The following is a 17,527-nucleotide window of genomic DNA, read 5'->3' on the forward strand; positions in this document are numbered from 1 at the left end:
TCATTTGCAAATATTTTCTCCCATTCAGTAGGTTGTCTTTTTGTTTTGTTGATGGTTTCCTTTGTGATGCAAAAATCTTTAAGTTTAATTAGGTCCCATTTGTTTATTTTTGCTTTTATTTCCTTTGCTTTAGGAGACAGATCCAAAAAAGTATTTCTATGATTTATGTGAAAGAGTGTTCTGCCTGTGTTTTCCTCTAGGAGTTTTATGGTTTCCTATCTTAACATTTAGGTCTTCAATTCATTTTGAGTTTATTTTTGTACATGGTATTAGAGAATTTTCCAATTTCATTCTTTTATATGTAGCTGTTCTGTTTTCCCAGCACCACTTATTGAAGAGACTGTCTTTTCTGCATTGTATATTCTTGCCTCCTTTGTCATAGGTTAATTGACCGTAAGTATGTGGGGTTTTTTCTGGGCTCTCTATTCTGTTCCATTGATGTATGTGTTTGTTTGTGCCAATACCATACTGTTTTGACTACTGTAGCTTTGTCTTATAATCTGAAATCAGGGAGCATGATTCCTCCAGCTCTGTTCTATTTGTTTTGGCTATTTGGGGTCATTTGTATTTCTATGTATTGGTTTTTGTTCTTGTTTTTTAAATTACTGCTTGGGGTGGTTTTGTACATTAAGGACTCTGAGCACAGTGCTTAGGTTTTTCAGGGGCCTCTGGCTATGTTTGAGATCTGAAAAATTTTTGTTAATTCCAAAATATGAAAAGAAAACTGTTACAAGGTATAATATTATGTCACGTTCATTAATTATTAAATTTGGTATATACAAAAACATTTCAAACAATTTGTAGGTTAAACTTTCTCACTTATTAATATCTGTGTATGAATGAGGGTTTCTGAGAAATCACATATATATGTGTGTGTATACACACACACACACACACACACACACACACACACACACACACACACATATAGTTTGGATAGAGGCCAAGGATTATACAGGTCTCAAAACAGTGGCAAAACACTGGAAACACACTAAATATTCATCAGTAAGGGATTGGTAAATGAATTATGTTAGGTCTATACTAACCCCACAATTTTCCCATATTATTCAGGTTTTAAATAGAATAAGATAGGTTTTTATATATGCTTGTATGGAAAGATCACCAGAGTATATGATAAAAAGCAAAAACAAGTTATAGAATAACATTTATGGAATGAGTCTATTAATAAAAAAGTACATATATGTTTGTATATACATAGAACATATTTAGGAATGGAGGTGAATCAATGGGGTATGTAGGGAAGCATGTTTGGGCCAATATTTATAATAATGTTAAATAAATGTGGTTTTATTTCTCATCTGTTTGCAGTTTTATTTGAAAACTTATGTTAGCATGGCTCTCTCCAGAATATTAGCTATTTATTTTCCTTCCCATTTTGTTAGTTCCTTATCCTTTCACTAAACATTTGTTCCTTAGTCACATTGCTTTATGTAGTTTTAGAATAGAACACTCTTAAAGCTCTTTTTGAAAATGCTAATATTTTATGGCCTGTGCTTCTTTTTGTTGTATATTTTTTCTTAGCCCATCTAAAAGCTCTAATGCATTAATAAAGAATGGTATTAAGGAAAACTTCAGAAACATTTTTCTTTTTGTTTTGCATTCCTTTATGTTTGTTTAAGTGATCAGTGACCCTATCCTTTGTGAAAGGTTACATTTGTTTGGAAATGAGAATCATTAATTTTTGACTTCTGGAGAATTTTTCCATAAATAGAAGTCATACTGGCAATCTGTCGGACTGCTGATTAGTAGTGACTATGAAACAAAGAAAAAATTGGATTATGTTTCTCTTGGACTCTTCAGAATTCTTGGCTGGATATCAGATGTTGTGGGTGATTTATTAACATCTTTGTTGAATGAGTGAGTGAATGAAGATGGTTTTATGGAGATATTTCGGGGAGTTTCTGAATAGCGAATCTTGTCTCTGGCTTCATATTAGGATCACTTAGGGAGCTTTAAAAAACGCTGATGCCTGGGACCTGACCCAAACCAATTAAATCAGATTTTCTGAGAGTTAGATCTAGGCATTGGAATTTTTTGTAAACTTTCCAGGTGATTTTAATGTGCAGACAGGATTAAAAAATCTGCTGTATCCCGTTAAAACTTTTTGTAGAAATGTGTGTTTTACTTTCTGGGGGGAGGGTGTGTGCAAATTTTCAGAGGGCTTCTTAACCCAAAATGGCTAAGGACTACTGCTCTAGCTGAATATCTTTCATATTTGAACAATGTGTTTTTTGTTAAACTTTTCTAACTTATATTCTTCAAGTTGTATAGCATTATTGGGGAAAAATTAGCATTTTTACGGTAGTCTAACTGGAATTTCTTTTTAACTCTGTTTTTTCTTCTGATCTACCATACTTCTGGACTAGTCTTGACTTGTAAGGTATTTGAAGTTTAAAGAGATGCCCTTTCCCTGAGGTTATCTCTTTCACTTTGCTAGTCATAAAAAGATACCTGTGAATTTTTTCTTTTTTCTTTTTTTTTAGATTCCTAAATATAGCATAAAAATTATTTTCATTAGCAAACACTCATAAATTTAATAGTTTGTATTCTTGGTTGCTCTTTATTGTATCATGTAGAGCTTTCACAAGTAAATGCATGAGATTCTGAGATCATTACACAATTAGTATTTATATCTAAAACAAGATTATACAGTGTTGCTGCAGCCCCCTTTTCAGATTTGATGGAAATCTAATGATATAATAGTAAATGACAAAGTTACTGCATTTACCCATCTAAATATGTGCCACAAAGCATTTTTATCATACTCTCATTATTTATCTATCAGCTATAATTATAAAGGTAATACACCGCCCCCCCTCCACACATATGGAGAGAGAGAGAGAGGAATTCAAATCAGCTATTTGTAGGTTGTTTGTTTATCTCCTATTTATTGGAAATGTTTTTGCATGGTAGATCACTATGTGGTAGAGGGCTATTTCTCAGCCTCTGATAATTTTAGCACCTGAGATCATGCATGTGCCACCACACATGCGTTCAGGTTGTATTACCTTCAGCCTTGAATCTGAGGTTGCTTCCTTTGTCTCTATCATCTACAGCCTCTCTCCTTCCCCTCCAGCACCCCTTTGACATCTACCTCATTTTTGGATCACCCTTCTTTGCCAAAGGCTGGAAGAGGTACTATATTTTATTGACTTTAATCATCCATTTATTAAGATTATATATGCAAATATTTCCTGTCATCTAATCACTACTTAATTGACTAATTGGGGACTCAGTAATTTTAGTTCATCCAAATAACTTGAAAAAAAGGTCTATAAAATTTGGAACATTAGAAGAATATATTTAAGTGTCTGTTGTGTGGGTTTTGGCGTTTTCGATAGATGAGACATCAATTTGTGATCTATTGCAAACTAAAAAGCAGGGTAAATGGAATTATGAATCCATAGTTTAAGTGAGGCAAATTAAAGATAGCAAGTTGCTCCAAAATATGAACATTAACATGTGTGCCAAAAGAGGAATTTTGATTAATTTTAGTACAACGGTAGAGAGTAAAGGTCCTGTTTAGTTCTTTTGTTGACTCAATTTTCTAGTTTCAAATGAGGTCTCTTTATCATAAGTTGTTATTACCTATCAGTAGGAAATATATTGGAATTCTAGAAGACTGTGTTTAACTCTCTAGTCTTATATTCTAAAGTAAAGCCTAACCTCAGGCCTCATGTTTCCCAGTACATTTTAAAAAATTTAAAGTCAGAACATGTTTAACTTTTACAGTGGAATATAAATAAGATCTCTTAATTGAAGAATGGTAATTCTCTATGTGGAAAAGTGATTATCTTGGATTTTGTGAGATATGAGTCAGCAAACTATAGCCTATAGGTCAAATCCAGCTAGCCACCTGCTTTGTGCAGTCTATGAGCCAAGACTGCTCATTACACTTTTAAATGGTTAAACAAATCAAAAGAAGAACTATATTTTTTGATATATGAAAATTATATGAAATTTAAACATCAGAGTACATAAATAAAGTTATATTGGAACACAGCCATGCTAATTCATTTACCTGTTGTCTATGGGTGCTTTCCTGCTACAGTGGCAGAGTTGAGCAGTTGTGACCATATATGGCATTCTCATCACTTCACACTGCTGCTTGGCATACTATAAATCACAGTGACATGGTTATAATTCAACAGTGTTTTGAATGCCACACATATCATTGTACTACAGCATTTACTTACTTTTTATTATCAGTGCATGCATGTCATGTCAAAACAAGAAAAGAAGAGAAAATGGATTTTGGATGTCACACTTTAAGACACAGTGGAGTGTGGATTATTTTGTTATTGAATTAGATGGCAAAGCATTGTGTTTATCATGCACTGGCACTATGGCTGTGCTAAAATAATAAATGTTGACATTATCAGACTAAGCACTCGTCTCAATATTACTGACTCACAGGAGAGCACTAGTCAGAAAAATTAAAAAAGTTAAACTGGAATACCTCATCACAGCAGACTTTCTTCAGAAAAATAAATTATGAAAATGTGGATGAAGCCAAAATAAGTTTATGGGTGGCTTATTTGTTTGCCAAGCAAAGAAAGCCATTTATCAGTGGTAAATTAATTAAATAGTGTTTTACTGCAGTAACTGAAGAAATATGTCGGGAGAAAATAAGTTTATGACCATTACTCTTTCAGCAAGAACATTTGCTTGAAGGGTTGAGAACATTGGGAGCTAAATCATTAGTAAATTGAAAAAAACACGACAAATGATTTCAACTAAAGAATTACTTTTGATGAATAAATAGCCTGTGTGGATCAACTACAAACAAGAATATTTTCATTGAAGTTGAGAAAACACTAATTCAGTACAAACTGAAGTGGAATCTGTTAAGATGTATTTTACAACTGATGTTGTTAAAAATTTGTGTGGATCAGAAACAGGTTTAGTTGAACAATTTACAAAGCTTGTGAAAATGTTAGGTGTTTAAATCCTGTGGTTATTCATTGTATTATTCAATAGTAGGCACTTTGTGGAAAATGTTGTAATCTAATCATATGGTTATTGAACCAGTAATGTCAACAGTGAACCTCGTTTGCTCTCCTGGACTTGACTATCATCAATTTCACGGATTTTTGTCAGACATTGAAACTGAATATCCTGAATTGCCTTGTCATATAGGACTTTGATGATTTAGAGCTGGTAAAGTTTTATTGTGATTTTTTTGAGCTCAGAGTCATGATTGAAATTTTTCTGATAATCAGAATTTCCCTCAACCACTGTTATTGAACACTAAATTCTAAAAGCTTTGGAAATTAGCTATGTAATGAATTAAACCTAAAATTACAATATAATTCAGTGCTTACATACAGAACTTGTACTCCAGTAATGTCATTTAGATGACAACTAATGTTGTTTGAATCCCAGGTAATGTCAGGCAGTTTTATATACTTTTTGTACTATCAAACATTAAAACATGAAGCCAGATCACCATTCCCACCAAATTTGTAGCTGATGTATTTTTTGAGCTCAAACTACATTTCCAGCATTGAATTTTGGACTTCGGTACAAATATTTTGACATTTCAAAATCCATTTAACTGTGCAGTTGAGGAATTCCCACATAACTTTCAATTAGAAGTGATGAATCTGCAACGTAATGACATGCTAAAAAGCATGCAATATAATTTTATAAATGCCTGCTAAGCAATAAATATTCTCAATTAAAATATGCTCATGGATTGATACTAGTATTTGGCAGTACCCATCTTTTCAAAGTGAAATACATAAAATCTCATTACATATCTTCATTTACAAGTGAATATTCTAGTGGATTTTGTTGATAACCACTAACTTTGAGTCCCAGTGAAAGGAAATAATAGCACCCTCCAATCAACCTTATCAATTAATGGAATGACAAATAATGCAGTACTGTCACATGTTAAGCAGGACCTCGGTTTTTGTTATGTCTGTTTTTGGCTGTTTTCATTTATAATCTTAACTCAATTTTGGTCTTTGTTTAAACATATACTGCAGTTATATTGGATTGTGTTAGGCGAATACTTTTTGAGTGAGTGAGTTGGGAAGATTTGGAAATATGTAAAATGTTAGAAGGCAGATGATATTTTAGAAGGACAGTTTGGTTAAGGGAAATAAATCATAGAAGGCAGGTGGATTTTTTGTATTGAGGTGGATTAGGTTGTATATTAGGAGAAATTCACAACTTTTGCTTGGTTGGTTAGGAGCCATCCTCTTCAGTTTAATCTGTTTAATCTTGAGAAAAGCTAATAGATTTGTGACATGGGAGAGAAGGTCATCCATAAATTGCTATGCTGCTGCAATTGTATTTTAAGAAAGAGTTTCCAAGAAATGGTTTATTTCTTCAATTTATGTGGCAGTAATAGAGAAGAAGAGTTGTCAGAAAAGTTACTTCAGGCAACTGTAACCCTTATTCCACTTGGGTTTTTATTAACCCAAATGTCACAATTAATGTGACAGTATTAGGAATTTGCAATTTATAATTTTTTAGGAAGTTGGGTCTCTTTAAGAGCGCTGTATGATTTAAATAATAATAGCCAATGGTTTGAAGATATATAAAGTATTGTTATAAGTATTAGAAGCTTGTTATTATCCACAATAATTACTTTAAGCTTTTGTATCTTTTAAATACAACTAAATCTTTAAAAATTATCTAACTAATACATGTGGATGATAAAACTGCAAAATCTTCCAAAAGGGTATACAGTGAAAATCAAAGTTCTCCCTTTTTTTTTGACCCTATTTCAACCTTCTAGTGTGAATTCATGAAAAAAGTTTATGTATCTTTCCAGAATGTATATACAAGTATATGAATGTATATAAATTGTATTCTTAAGTGGAGTTATTCTATGCATACTCTTGCATCATCTACTTTTCTTAACATATATGAAATCTTCTTAATAGTGTACAGTGTTTTCCTGCTTTCATGTATGTAACATAATTCATTTAATTTAGTTATTTATTGATGGACATTTATGTTATTTCTACTGTAGTTTTTTTTATTGCCAGCGGCAGATGCAGGTTCTGTCGATCCTGAAGCTTACAAAATTTGGAGGGGAGGAACATCCAACAGAAAAACTATACAAATTTGCAAATATAAAGTTAAGTATGGGGCCTTGGAATGTATCATGCAGGTGAGGTTTCTGAAGGTTATGTGTCATTAGCATCATAGTAAATTCACCTTTGGTTATTGCAAGTGTAAGTAGTGGCACAATAAACATCCTTGTATACAGCTTTGTGCACTTGTTGAAGCATATATATTGGATAAATTTTATGAGGTGGAATTACTAAGATGGAGAATATTAGTTGTTAAGATCATGGACTTAGAGTTTAAGCTGCCTGGGCTCTAATACCAGGTCTTCCACATACCAGCTCTGTGAACTTGGACAAGATCCTTAACCTCTCTGTACTTCAGTTCCTCATATGATAATGAAAATAATATTAATAGTTTTGTTATAAGACTGATGTGAAGTTAAGTGCTATTTCTAAAGTGCTTAAAACTGTGCTTGTCAGTCAGTACATGTTAAGTATTATGTCAGTTTTGTGAGTTTTTTTAATGAGATAGTGTCATTTTATGACATTTAAATAGTTGCATCATGATTGTTTAAGTATACCATGATATCTAATTTAAAAATTTAAATAAGCCTTTTGAACTGTTACTGTTATATTTGTGTACAGAACATATACAACAATGACATCATGGTAAATAGTTCTTTGAAATTTGCAAACTATTTTTACATTTATTAAGTCATCTATATATAACCTGTGTATACTGGAATGTTTTTCTCTTAATCCATTCCGCTCCAGGTGGAGAAAAGGGACAATATTTTCCCCATATAATTCCATTCTTCTGAATCTTCTTTGTCTTTTCTACTTTGAATTTGCAACCATGGGTCTGTAGAGATTTAGAAATATTAAGAAATTTTGACTTCGAAGGCTTATCTTTGCTCAATTTTTTTATTTAAGAAGACTTTGCATAAAGCTCAGCTATGCTTTGTTTGCGCTAAGGCTGTAAAAAATTAAAGCCTCAAGAAGGGGTACTATTTTTTTTGACATGATCAAGAGCGAGATAAAGTAGAGGAAACTAATATTATTATTCCTTTTTCTCTGATCTTCTCCTTCCCTTTTTCTTGTCTCCTTTCTTTCTTCCTCCAGCCTTCATTGCTCAATGTAACAGGTAGTAAATTCTAGCTAACATAACAGACCTGCCAGAGAATAGAAGTCTTACTAGCTCTTCTAGGCCTTTGTTTTAACTTCTAGGACCTTTCCAGCTCTTTAGAGAATCTAATAAGCTGGTGGTAGTTTTCTTTCTCTTTCTGGGTTAAAATTGTTTTAGCACAAATCAGAAATTTGAAAAGAAATCACGAGTACCACCTCATTCTTCTCACAAATGAGCTGACATGTGTACGCCACAAGTTGAGCATATACACAACTTCATATTTAATTCCTCATTGAAAGCTTATATGATATTTTTCAGAAGGCTGAATGATTGCTAAAGGAAGTAGAAAGTATTAGCAGATTTGGATTTTAATATACTTGGCTAGAATTGCCACGTGCCAGTGATCTCTGATAGAGGGAGTTAGGCAGTCTAAGGTGGTTTAAGCAGTGGATCAGGACTCTCTGGCTTTCACCTCATTCCTCCCTTCTTAGGCCATTTCAAAGTAAAAAGAGGGCAACACTACAATTAACTAGAGTAACTATGATGTTCACCACAATCAAGTGTCTTCCCTTGAATTTTTCCAGGTGATAAATATGAAGAAATCAATAGTAAAAGTCCTCATTTTTTGCTTCCTTTTAGATCTGTGGTGATATTATAACTGTCATGTCACATCAAATCAACATGTATGTGTGTGTGTATGTGTGTGTATAGAGACATACTGTTTTGTTTGCATCAAGAATAACGAAGCCATGCAAGCTTATGTTAATTTCTCATGGAACTGAAATTCTTCACATTTCCAAAAAGTTAAAGTTCTTGGAAATGACACTGTTGTAAAGGGAAAAACAACATCTAATTATGAATGGCTCCTCTACATTTGATGTAGCATTCTTGCAATTTCTTTACTTTACTTGTCCTTAATTAGGAATAATGTATAAATAATATAACCTGTTCTTGAGTTTTATTTAAAATACACTCAATACTACCTCTGCCTTGGGAGCAATGTTAATTTTTGCATCCAATGTTAACAAAATATTCTTTAAAAAAGTAGAAGATAATTTTTTTTTTTTTTGGCTGTGCCATGTGGCCTGTGGGATTGTAGTTCCCCGACCAGGGATCGAACCTGGGCCCTCTGCAGTGAAAGCATGGGGTCCTAACCACTGGACCGCCAGGGAATTCCCTAGAAGACAAAATTTAAAGTTACTTTTCAGAAAAATATTTCTTATGAAACTAGTAAAATTGGTTAATAATATACAGTTACATTTATAGGGAATATGCTATGCTTCCAAATCCATGTTAGGAAGTTTAAAACTATTCATCATAGTTACAGAAACCCTTTAAATTAGGTATTAATTTCCGTTTTATTAGGGAAGAAAATGGAAGTTTAGAAAAGCCAAGTAAATATTGAACGTGAAAGTGTCTGCTTCTATACCTGTTGTCTGTTATACCAGAGTAAGGTGCTTTACAAAATGCAGTAGAGGTGTAGAGTTATAAACACAAATAATTCTCTTAATCTGATATAGAAAGGTAAAGTGATTAGCTTGATGATAAAATGTTTGCATGAAAGGAGTCAGCACTATACTAATGACATCTATATACAGAGAACTAAAGCTTCCCTCACTGCACCACTGCAGTAGGGGTTCATATATCAGTTTAGCCCATATGGTGGGTGAAAGTCATAAATTGTGCTGTTCCCACATTGAGGTAGCTCTTTGGTTTCACTTTCTAGATATTTCAGAAAGGTTGGAATCAGGAGAGCCTTGGGAGTTATTAGGGAATTGCAGAAAAAAGCTTAATGTGTGAACTCATGAGAAGAACAGGACATAGAGAACTGAGTTGAGCACATACTGTGTGCAAGACACTGTGCTAAGTGTAAGGGATGTGCTGTGAAGAGTAAGCCATGGTGCCTGCATCTTACAGTTTGGTGGGACTATGTATTTATTTCAGGATGGAGCAGAGAATATGGTACAGTGAGAAGAACTGAGAAGAAACTAGGGAAAGAAACAGTAATAGTCAAAGAGAGGAAAGAAGAAGAAGAGAGGGTTGGAAGAAAAAAGGTCGATGTCTCTTCTACTAGAATGTAAGTTTCCTGAAGCCAAACTTGTTTACTGTTGTATCCCTAGTGTCTAGGAGCATGCCTGACACAAAGGTATGCGCTTAGTAAACACCTGTTTAGATGAATGAAGGAAGAATTGAGAAGAGAGGTGAATGGAAAATTGAGCAGGAAGAAAAGAAGAGAATAGAGAAAGGTATAAGAGAGAGAAGTAAAAGAACAGAAGAGAGGAAAGTGATAAAGAGAGGGAAAGAGCTTTCTATCAAATTCAGCTTAGATGCAACATGGCCAAGGCAATAGTGAGAAGCTTGTCTTTATTACCTCTAGACTGGGGTTAGGACGGGTACAGAGGTAGGGTCCTGTGTTCCAGACTTTCATGTGGATTAAATGAGATTATATATAGGGCAGAGTTTTATAAAGAGCAAAGCATTATGTGTGAGTATTATTTACTTATGTATTTATAGTTGTTAATAAGTAGCTTGAAGCCAGAAGTTGAAATGTAGGTTTCTTGAGAATGACCTCTAATTTTAATACAGTAATGCTTCCTGTGTCTAGTAGTCAAGATATGAACTATTCTACAAAACTGAATTTTCCTGATAATCAAAGCTTATGTTGCCATCAAATTCAACAAAATAATTTTACCAGATTTGATGTATGTCTCTTGTAAATATATATATATTCTTAAAAAAATACCTATCTAATTTAACCTTTCCCTTATGATTCTGGATCATTATTATAAGCATCATTGATTATGTTTTGCTGTAATATATTACTGCCCTCAGAAACCTGCTGAGATTTATTATGTTGCTTAACTCTAAACATAGATGAAGTAATCTGGATTACTATTTTCTGAGTTCTTCTGATTATGTCTCGTGGTTTTTCTGCCTCTTCTATCTCTATTACCTATTATTTAATAGTTTAAAAATCAAATTAATTTTTGTTATGAGATTTAAATAATATAGATAAATATAAAGTAAAATACGGGAGGCTTTTTTGTCCTTAAATCACGCTCTATTCCAATCCCAAATCCCTCAGAGTGATGATGAAAGTTTGGTCTGTAGTAACCTGGTTTTTCTCCACACATAAATACATACATAGTGTATTAATCTGCTATGGCTGCCATGATAAAATACCATGAACGGCTGGATTAATCAACAGCAATTTACTTCTCATTGTTCTGGATGTTAGAAGTTCCAGATCAAGGTGCTGGCCAGTTTGGGTCCTGGTGAAACTCTTTTCCTGGGTGTAGACTGCTGCCTTCTTGTGTACTCACATGACCTCTTCTTTGCCTGGAATTGGAGAGAGAGAGAGCATGAGTGAACCCTCTGGTGTCTCGTCTAAGGACACTAATCCCATCATGAAGGCTCCACCCTCACCAACTCATCTAACCCTAATTACCTCCCAAAGTTCCCCTCTCCAAATACCATCACTTTGAGGGTTAGGATTTCAACATATGAATTTTGAGGGAATACAATTCAGTCAGTAGCACATATACACATACATTTATTTCAATATAAATGGAACCATGCTATATGTATTTTTCAGCATCATGCCTTTTAATTTAAGACTTTGCCTTGGAAGAACGTTTTATTTGTGTACCTCATTCTTTTTAGTGACTCTATGCTATTCTGTATCTTAAATGTATTAAAATTTATTCAGCTATTCCCCTGCTGATGAACATTTAAATATTTTCTAGTTTTTTGTTTTATAAACAGTGTTATAACAAACATCTTCATATGGACTAATTGTGTGCACTTTGTAAAGTATTTTGGTAAGACAGATTTTTAGATGGTCAAAGAATATTCTAATTTGAAGTTTGAGAGACAATTCCAAGTTGACCACTAAAAAATTTGTGCTAGTTTTGTCACATCAATAGGGTATGTGTCTTCCTTCCTTCCTCCCTCCCTCTCTCCCTCCTTCCCTGTATTTTGAGTTGTTCTGATTATGTCTCATAGTTTTTCTACCTCTTCTATCTCTATTATGTATTATTTAATAGTTTAAAAATCATATTCATTTTTGTTATGAGATTTAAATAATATAGATAAATATAGAGTTAAATATGAGAGGCTTTTTTGTCCTTAAATCACCCCCTATTCCAATCCCATACCCCTTCCATCCTTCCTATATCTCCTTCCTTCCTTCTTCTTCCTTCCTTCCTTCCTTCCTTCCTTCCTTCCTTCCTTCCTTCCTTCCTTCCTTCTTTCCTTCCTTTTTCTTTCTTTCTACAATATTGAGAATACTGAATATTATCACTTTTTTGCGCTTGTCAATTTAGTAGGTGAAAAATAACTTACTATTCATTTAATTTGCAGATTTTTTTTTTGTGGTTCAGGTTGTAAATATTTCTGTGTGCTTACTGATCATTTGAATTTTTCTTGATGAACTTCCTGTTGTGGTTTTTGTCCATTTTCATAGAAGGTTGACTTTTTTCTAAGAGTTTTTCTACATGAGCTTTTGCTTGTAATTCCCAATGCAAATATTTCTTCGAAGTTTGACTTTTACTTTTGACTTTATCATCTCTTTAACTTTAAATAAATTCAAATATTCATATACTTGGGTTATTTAATATTTTGTATGTTTTGGGTTTCATGTCTTGCTTTAAAAAGCTGAAGATAAAAATTTTAATGTGATATGATAGCTGTGTATGTATTTTTTATGATTATAGCAATTTTAGTTTTCCTTTTTGTAATTGAACTATAGTTGATTTAAAATACTGTGTTAATTTCAGGTGTTCAGGAAAGTGATTCAGTTATATATATATATATTCTTTTTCAGATTCTTTTCCATTATAGGTTATTAAAGGATATTGAATATAGTTTCCTGTGCCATACAGTAAATCCTTGTTGCTTATCTATTTTATATATAGTGGTGTGTATCTGTTAATCCCATACTTCAAATTTATTCCTTCCCTCCCTTTCACCTTTGATAACCATAAATTTGTTTTCCATGTCTGTGAGTCTGTTTCTGTTTTGTAAATAAGTTAATTTTTTAGATTCCAGCTGTGTGTGTTTTTGTGGTAGAAATATTTCTATTCAGGACCAAATGCATTTTATGTAACCAAAAATTGGTCTATGGGTATATGTTAATTTTATGTATTTAATTGTATTCAAATCTATATATTAATAGAAAATACCTCTATTGCAATATGTGAAAACAGAAATAGCTTGTATTAAATTACCATGTGACTGAGCCTTACTTTCTTTTCTTTAAAATAAGGATAACAGCATCTATCTCATAGGTTGTTGTGAGAATTAAATGAGATGACCTATGCAAATAATACTAGATGCCTCCTAAGTACCATTCATTATTTATACATTAGTGTATTTCATCTTCAAAACAATGCTCTGAAGCAGGTATTACAGTACCCAAAATACTAAAGAGAAAATAGATCCAATGAGCTTAAGCAAGTTGCCCAGGATCTCAGATAAAAAGTGGCAAAGCCAGATTATAAATACATGTTATTCTGAAAACAAAAATCATGGTATTTTCACTATACACTCTTCCTGGGAGATGACAGGTATTTTTTACTTTCGTCCTTTTCTCTTTCTCCGTTTTCTTTTTCTGTTTCTCTTTTGCTATTTGATGAATAAGACTCTCTAAAACAGACTGCCCAAGAGTACTCACTGTGATTATTGAAATGTTCTTTTCTCTGTCCAAAGAGGTAGCCATTAGCCACATGTGTCTGTTGAGTGCTTGAAATGTGGCTGATGCAACTGAGGAACTGAAATTTTACTCTTAATTAATTAAATTTATATTTTTATATGCATTAACTTTTTTTTTAACATCTTTATTGGAGTATAATTGCTTTACAGTGGTGTGTTAGTTTCTGCTTTATAACAAAGTGAATCAGCTATACATATACATATATCCCCATATCTCCTCCCTCTTGCATCTCCCTCCCACCCTCCCTATCCCACCCCTCTAGGTGGTCATAAAGCACCAAGCTGATCTCCCTGTGCTACGTGGCTGCTTCCCACTAGCTATTTTACATTTGGTAGTGTAAAATTACATGCGGCTACTGTTTTGGACATTGCAACCTTAGACATATGAATGCTTTTTTTTTTGTATGTATAAAGTGAGTGTAATTAATGTATTGATTGATAATGAGGAAACTGTTCATTCTAGGTTGAAAACTTTAGCAGAGGAACTTATACAGACACAGCAGATGCTTTTAAATAAGGAGGAAGCTGTCCTGGAGCTAGAGAAGAGGATTGAGGAATCTTCTAAGACCTATGAAAAGAAGTCTGAGTGAGTAAAACAAAAATAATTTGAAGGAAGAAAGTTTAATTGATGTAATTTTACAGAAATACTTCAGTTACATGGAATTATGGACATGTAATTTCTAGAAGCTGAAATTTCATGTTAAGTATAAAACTGTGTATGGTTGAATTACTTTCTAGGACTCTAGAAGAGTGATTTTGTGTTTTTATCAATATAGTGTACTGATCATATGTCTCAGTGTTTTAATGGTTTGAACTATTTCCTGAAAAACCCTGTTAAAACCTGTCTTTACTCCCCCTCATCAAAGTCTACCAGATTCACTGTGAATTCCTTGTTAAGAAAGTGACAGACCCATATTATCTAGAAACTGGTTTCTACTGTGTTAGAAGGAAGCAAATAAACTTACTAAAAAAGCAGTCTGTTTCACCTATAAAAATCCTTCTGATATTTGCTGTGCTGTTTTTGTCTTACTGTTGTTTTTCTTGCTGATTTCTGGATCTGTAAATATTTTCATGGATCCTCTGACTTTACTTGTTTTGCTATACTCTTGTTTTTACTGATTTCAATAATTATGTTTTCTACTGTATTAAGGTTTAAATTTTGATCTAAAATTTAAAATTTCTAATCTGACTTTGGTCATTGTTTGCATCTCCAACAGGGGTTACTGGTATGGTTTCTCTAATCCTAGACTAGAATATATAAATTTCTTGCTATCATACTTTCCCAATTGGTGTGATTTGCCAAGACTTTCAAGGATTGTGATGTGTAGCATTTGTCTGGTCTATACTTGCTCTTACTTTCTACACAACTTTTCAAATATTTTCTGCTTCTCTCAAATTTCTGATCCTGTTATATACCCCATCATAGTCAGCAGATGGACCTCTCCTACATTACAGAAAAAATTAGAATCATTAAGTGGCAAGTACCTTATTTTCTAGATATTTTAGATACCTAAATGCACCACGTTTGTACCCGTTCTCTTTCCTAACTTCCATAGAGGACCTGTTCCTTGTCCTGTTTATTTCTTGTGCCTATTTTTATATCTCATCATCTCTTACTTTCCCAGAAATTTTACATTGTTTTATATATTATGTTCACCTTTTCTTCTCAACTGTGTCTTGTGTTCACTTTTTAAATATTCTTAAGTTTTGACTCCTGAAAATAATCTCTACCTTTCTGACCACCCTAGATAACCTGTCTTTAATCTTCATCTTTTCCCTCAATTACTGTCTTTGCCTTCTGTTTTCTTAGTCAGACTTGTTCTAAGAGTGCTAATGAGCACTCATTTCCTCACTCTCACTTAGTACTTAACCCACAGATATCTGGCTTCTGCCCTGTCACCATTGAAATAGGTGGATATCTATAAAATCATCAGTGACCTTTATATTGCTAAATTTAGCAATTATCTTACTTGACTTCCTCACAGTATCTTTGTTGACTTCATTTCCCTTGGCCTTTGGGACCAAGGTGACAGATCTTACTTCTCTCTTTCTGGCCACTCCTTCTTTGTAAACTCATCCTCCCCACTCAGCCAGTATATTTTGGAGTTACCCAAGGCATGGCCCTAGGCTATGTCATTCTCCTCTCTGTACTCTATCTCTAGCTGATCCCCTGAAGATGACTCATGTATATTACTCTCTCTCAGATTTCCTCTCTGAACTCTATGGCCCTGTAATCAGTTGCCTAGTTGACATGCCTCCTTGGATGCCTTAGAAGTACACTAAATTTCTCATATCTAAGGCTGAATTAAAAATCCCTTCAATATAACCCAACCCAACCCAATGCAACCTAGTTCACTCTTAGTATTTTTTAAAATTTCAGTGAATGGCAACACCATCTATCCTATTGTACAACTCAGGATATTAGGAGCCTACTTCTCCCACTTATACTACGGCTTTTATTACAACTTGGTGTTAAATGTCATATTGAAATTGATGAGCCTTTTAAATGTGAGAACAGGAAAATTTGAGTTACTCTGGATATTCCTTTAATAAATCTGGAAATTTTCAGTGTTGCATCAACAGAAGACTCTATTGGGATTATAAAAATAAAATTTATCAACCATTGCACATATAAAGTTAAAAAAAATTATCTTTTGTTTTTCTCTATTTGCTAGTAAATCTCTTCAGATGACCAAGCAGTTGTACGTTTTACAGTTTTGTACATGTGCACATTGTAAATGACTCCTGTTTTATAATTTAGCAGATATAAAGAAATACAGTAGGATAGCTGACCCTCTCACCAGCATGTCTGAGTTGCTGGGGGAGGCAATCTTTAAGTGTTGTCTTACCGTGGAAGTTGTAGATTCTTTGATTTTTTTGGTATGTTCTCTTGACTCACATCTTCTATTCTCTCTTCATCTACATAATCAATGTGATCCACATTCCTCCACCTACTTGTATTTATCAGAAGATGAGAATGGACATAGAGGAGAGGAAGCTTAAAGGGTGATGGACATATGGGAAATAACATCTCTTGAGTTCGTACTCTGTTCCACATACTATGCTAGATGTTTTATATATGTTAATTCACTGAATGTTATCTTCACTATGCTTCCTGTGTACTTACCTGGATTTTACCTTTAAGACTTAGAGAATTTAGATAACTTACTTAGGATCACATACCCAGTAAGTGATAGAAAAATGCATGAGTTTCTGACTCCAAGGTTTCTGTCTGTTTGATCACAGCAATTGCTTGATCTTACGATTTTAACAGTGTTCTTAGGAGAATAAATTAGAAGGGATAAGTATGTCAAGCAGTTCAGGGAATGAGTCCTGTTTAACCCAAGTTCTGTCACCCCTTTGTTATTCATGGAGTTTTTATTGTTAGCTTCAGGGTATAATCTTGAAAATGTTAAGCATATGTATATAACTAAGTAGTCATTGTGAAATCTCATTAATTTAGACATTGGTAGGGTTGAAGTTTGTCTTTGAATCATATGTTAAAATATTTTGCTAAACAAATAGTCTGAAAGGGATTCTAGGGTAAATGTTTGCATTTCATTTTCTTAATATTTCTTAAACATTTCCATTTTTTGTGTGTATATGTAAATATATATGTCTACATATATTTATTTAAATA

General features: G+C 33.3%; 1 protein-coding gene and 1 long non-coding RNA gene across 10 annotated transcripts in view; both read left to right on the plus strand.

Annotated features, from left to right (window-relative positions):
- Positions 1 to 17,527, plus strand: part of FER (FER tyrosine kinase) — a 457,469-nt gene that overhangs the window by 136,711 nt on the left and 303,231 nt on the right. For all 9 annotated transcript variants that reach the window (XM_082376336.1, XM_082376339.1, XM_082376338.1 and 6 more), the window contains one exon: positions 14,351 to 14,473. In XM_082376336.1, the coding sequence (XP_082232462.1) occupies positions 14,351 to 14,473 (123 nt within the window). The remainder of the gene's footprint in view (positions 1 to 14,350; positions 14,474 to 17,527) is intronic.
- The window catches only part of LOC309622615, a 463,955-nt gene that overhangs the window by 113,725 nt on the left and 332,703 nt on the right, over positions 1 to 17,527 (plus strand). The window lies entirely within an intron of this gene.

The sequence above is a fragment of the Balaenoptera borealis genome (assembly GCF_965194805.1).
Source record: "Balaenoptera borealis genome assembly, chromosome: 2".
NCBI classification, from domain to species: domain Eukaryota; kingdom Metazoa; phylum Chordata; class Mammalia; order Artiodactyla; family Balaenopteridae; genus Balaenoptera; species Balaenoptera borealis.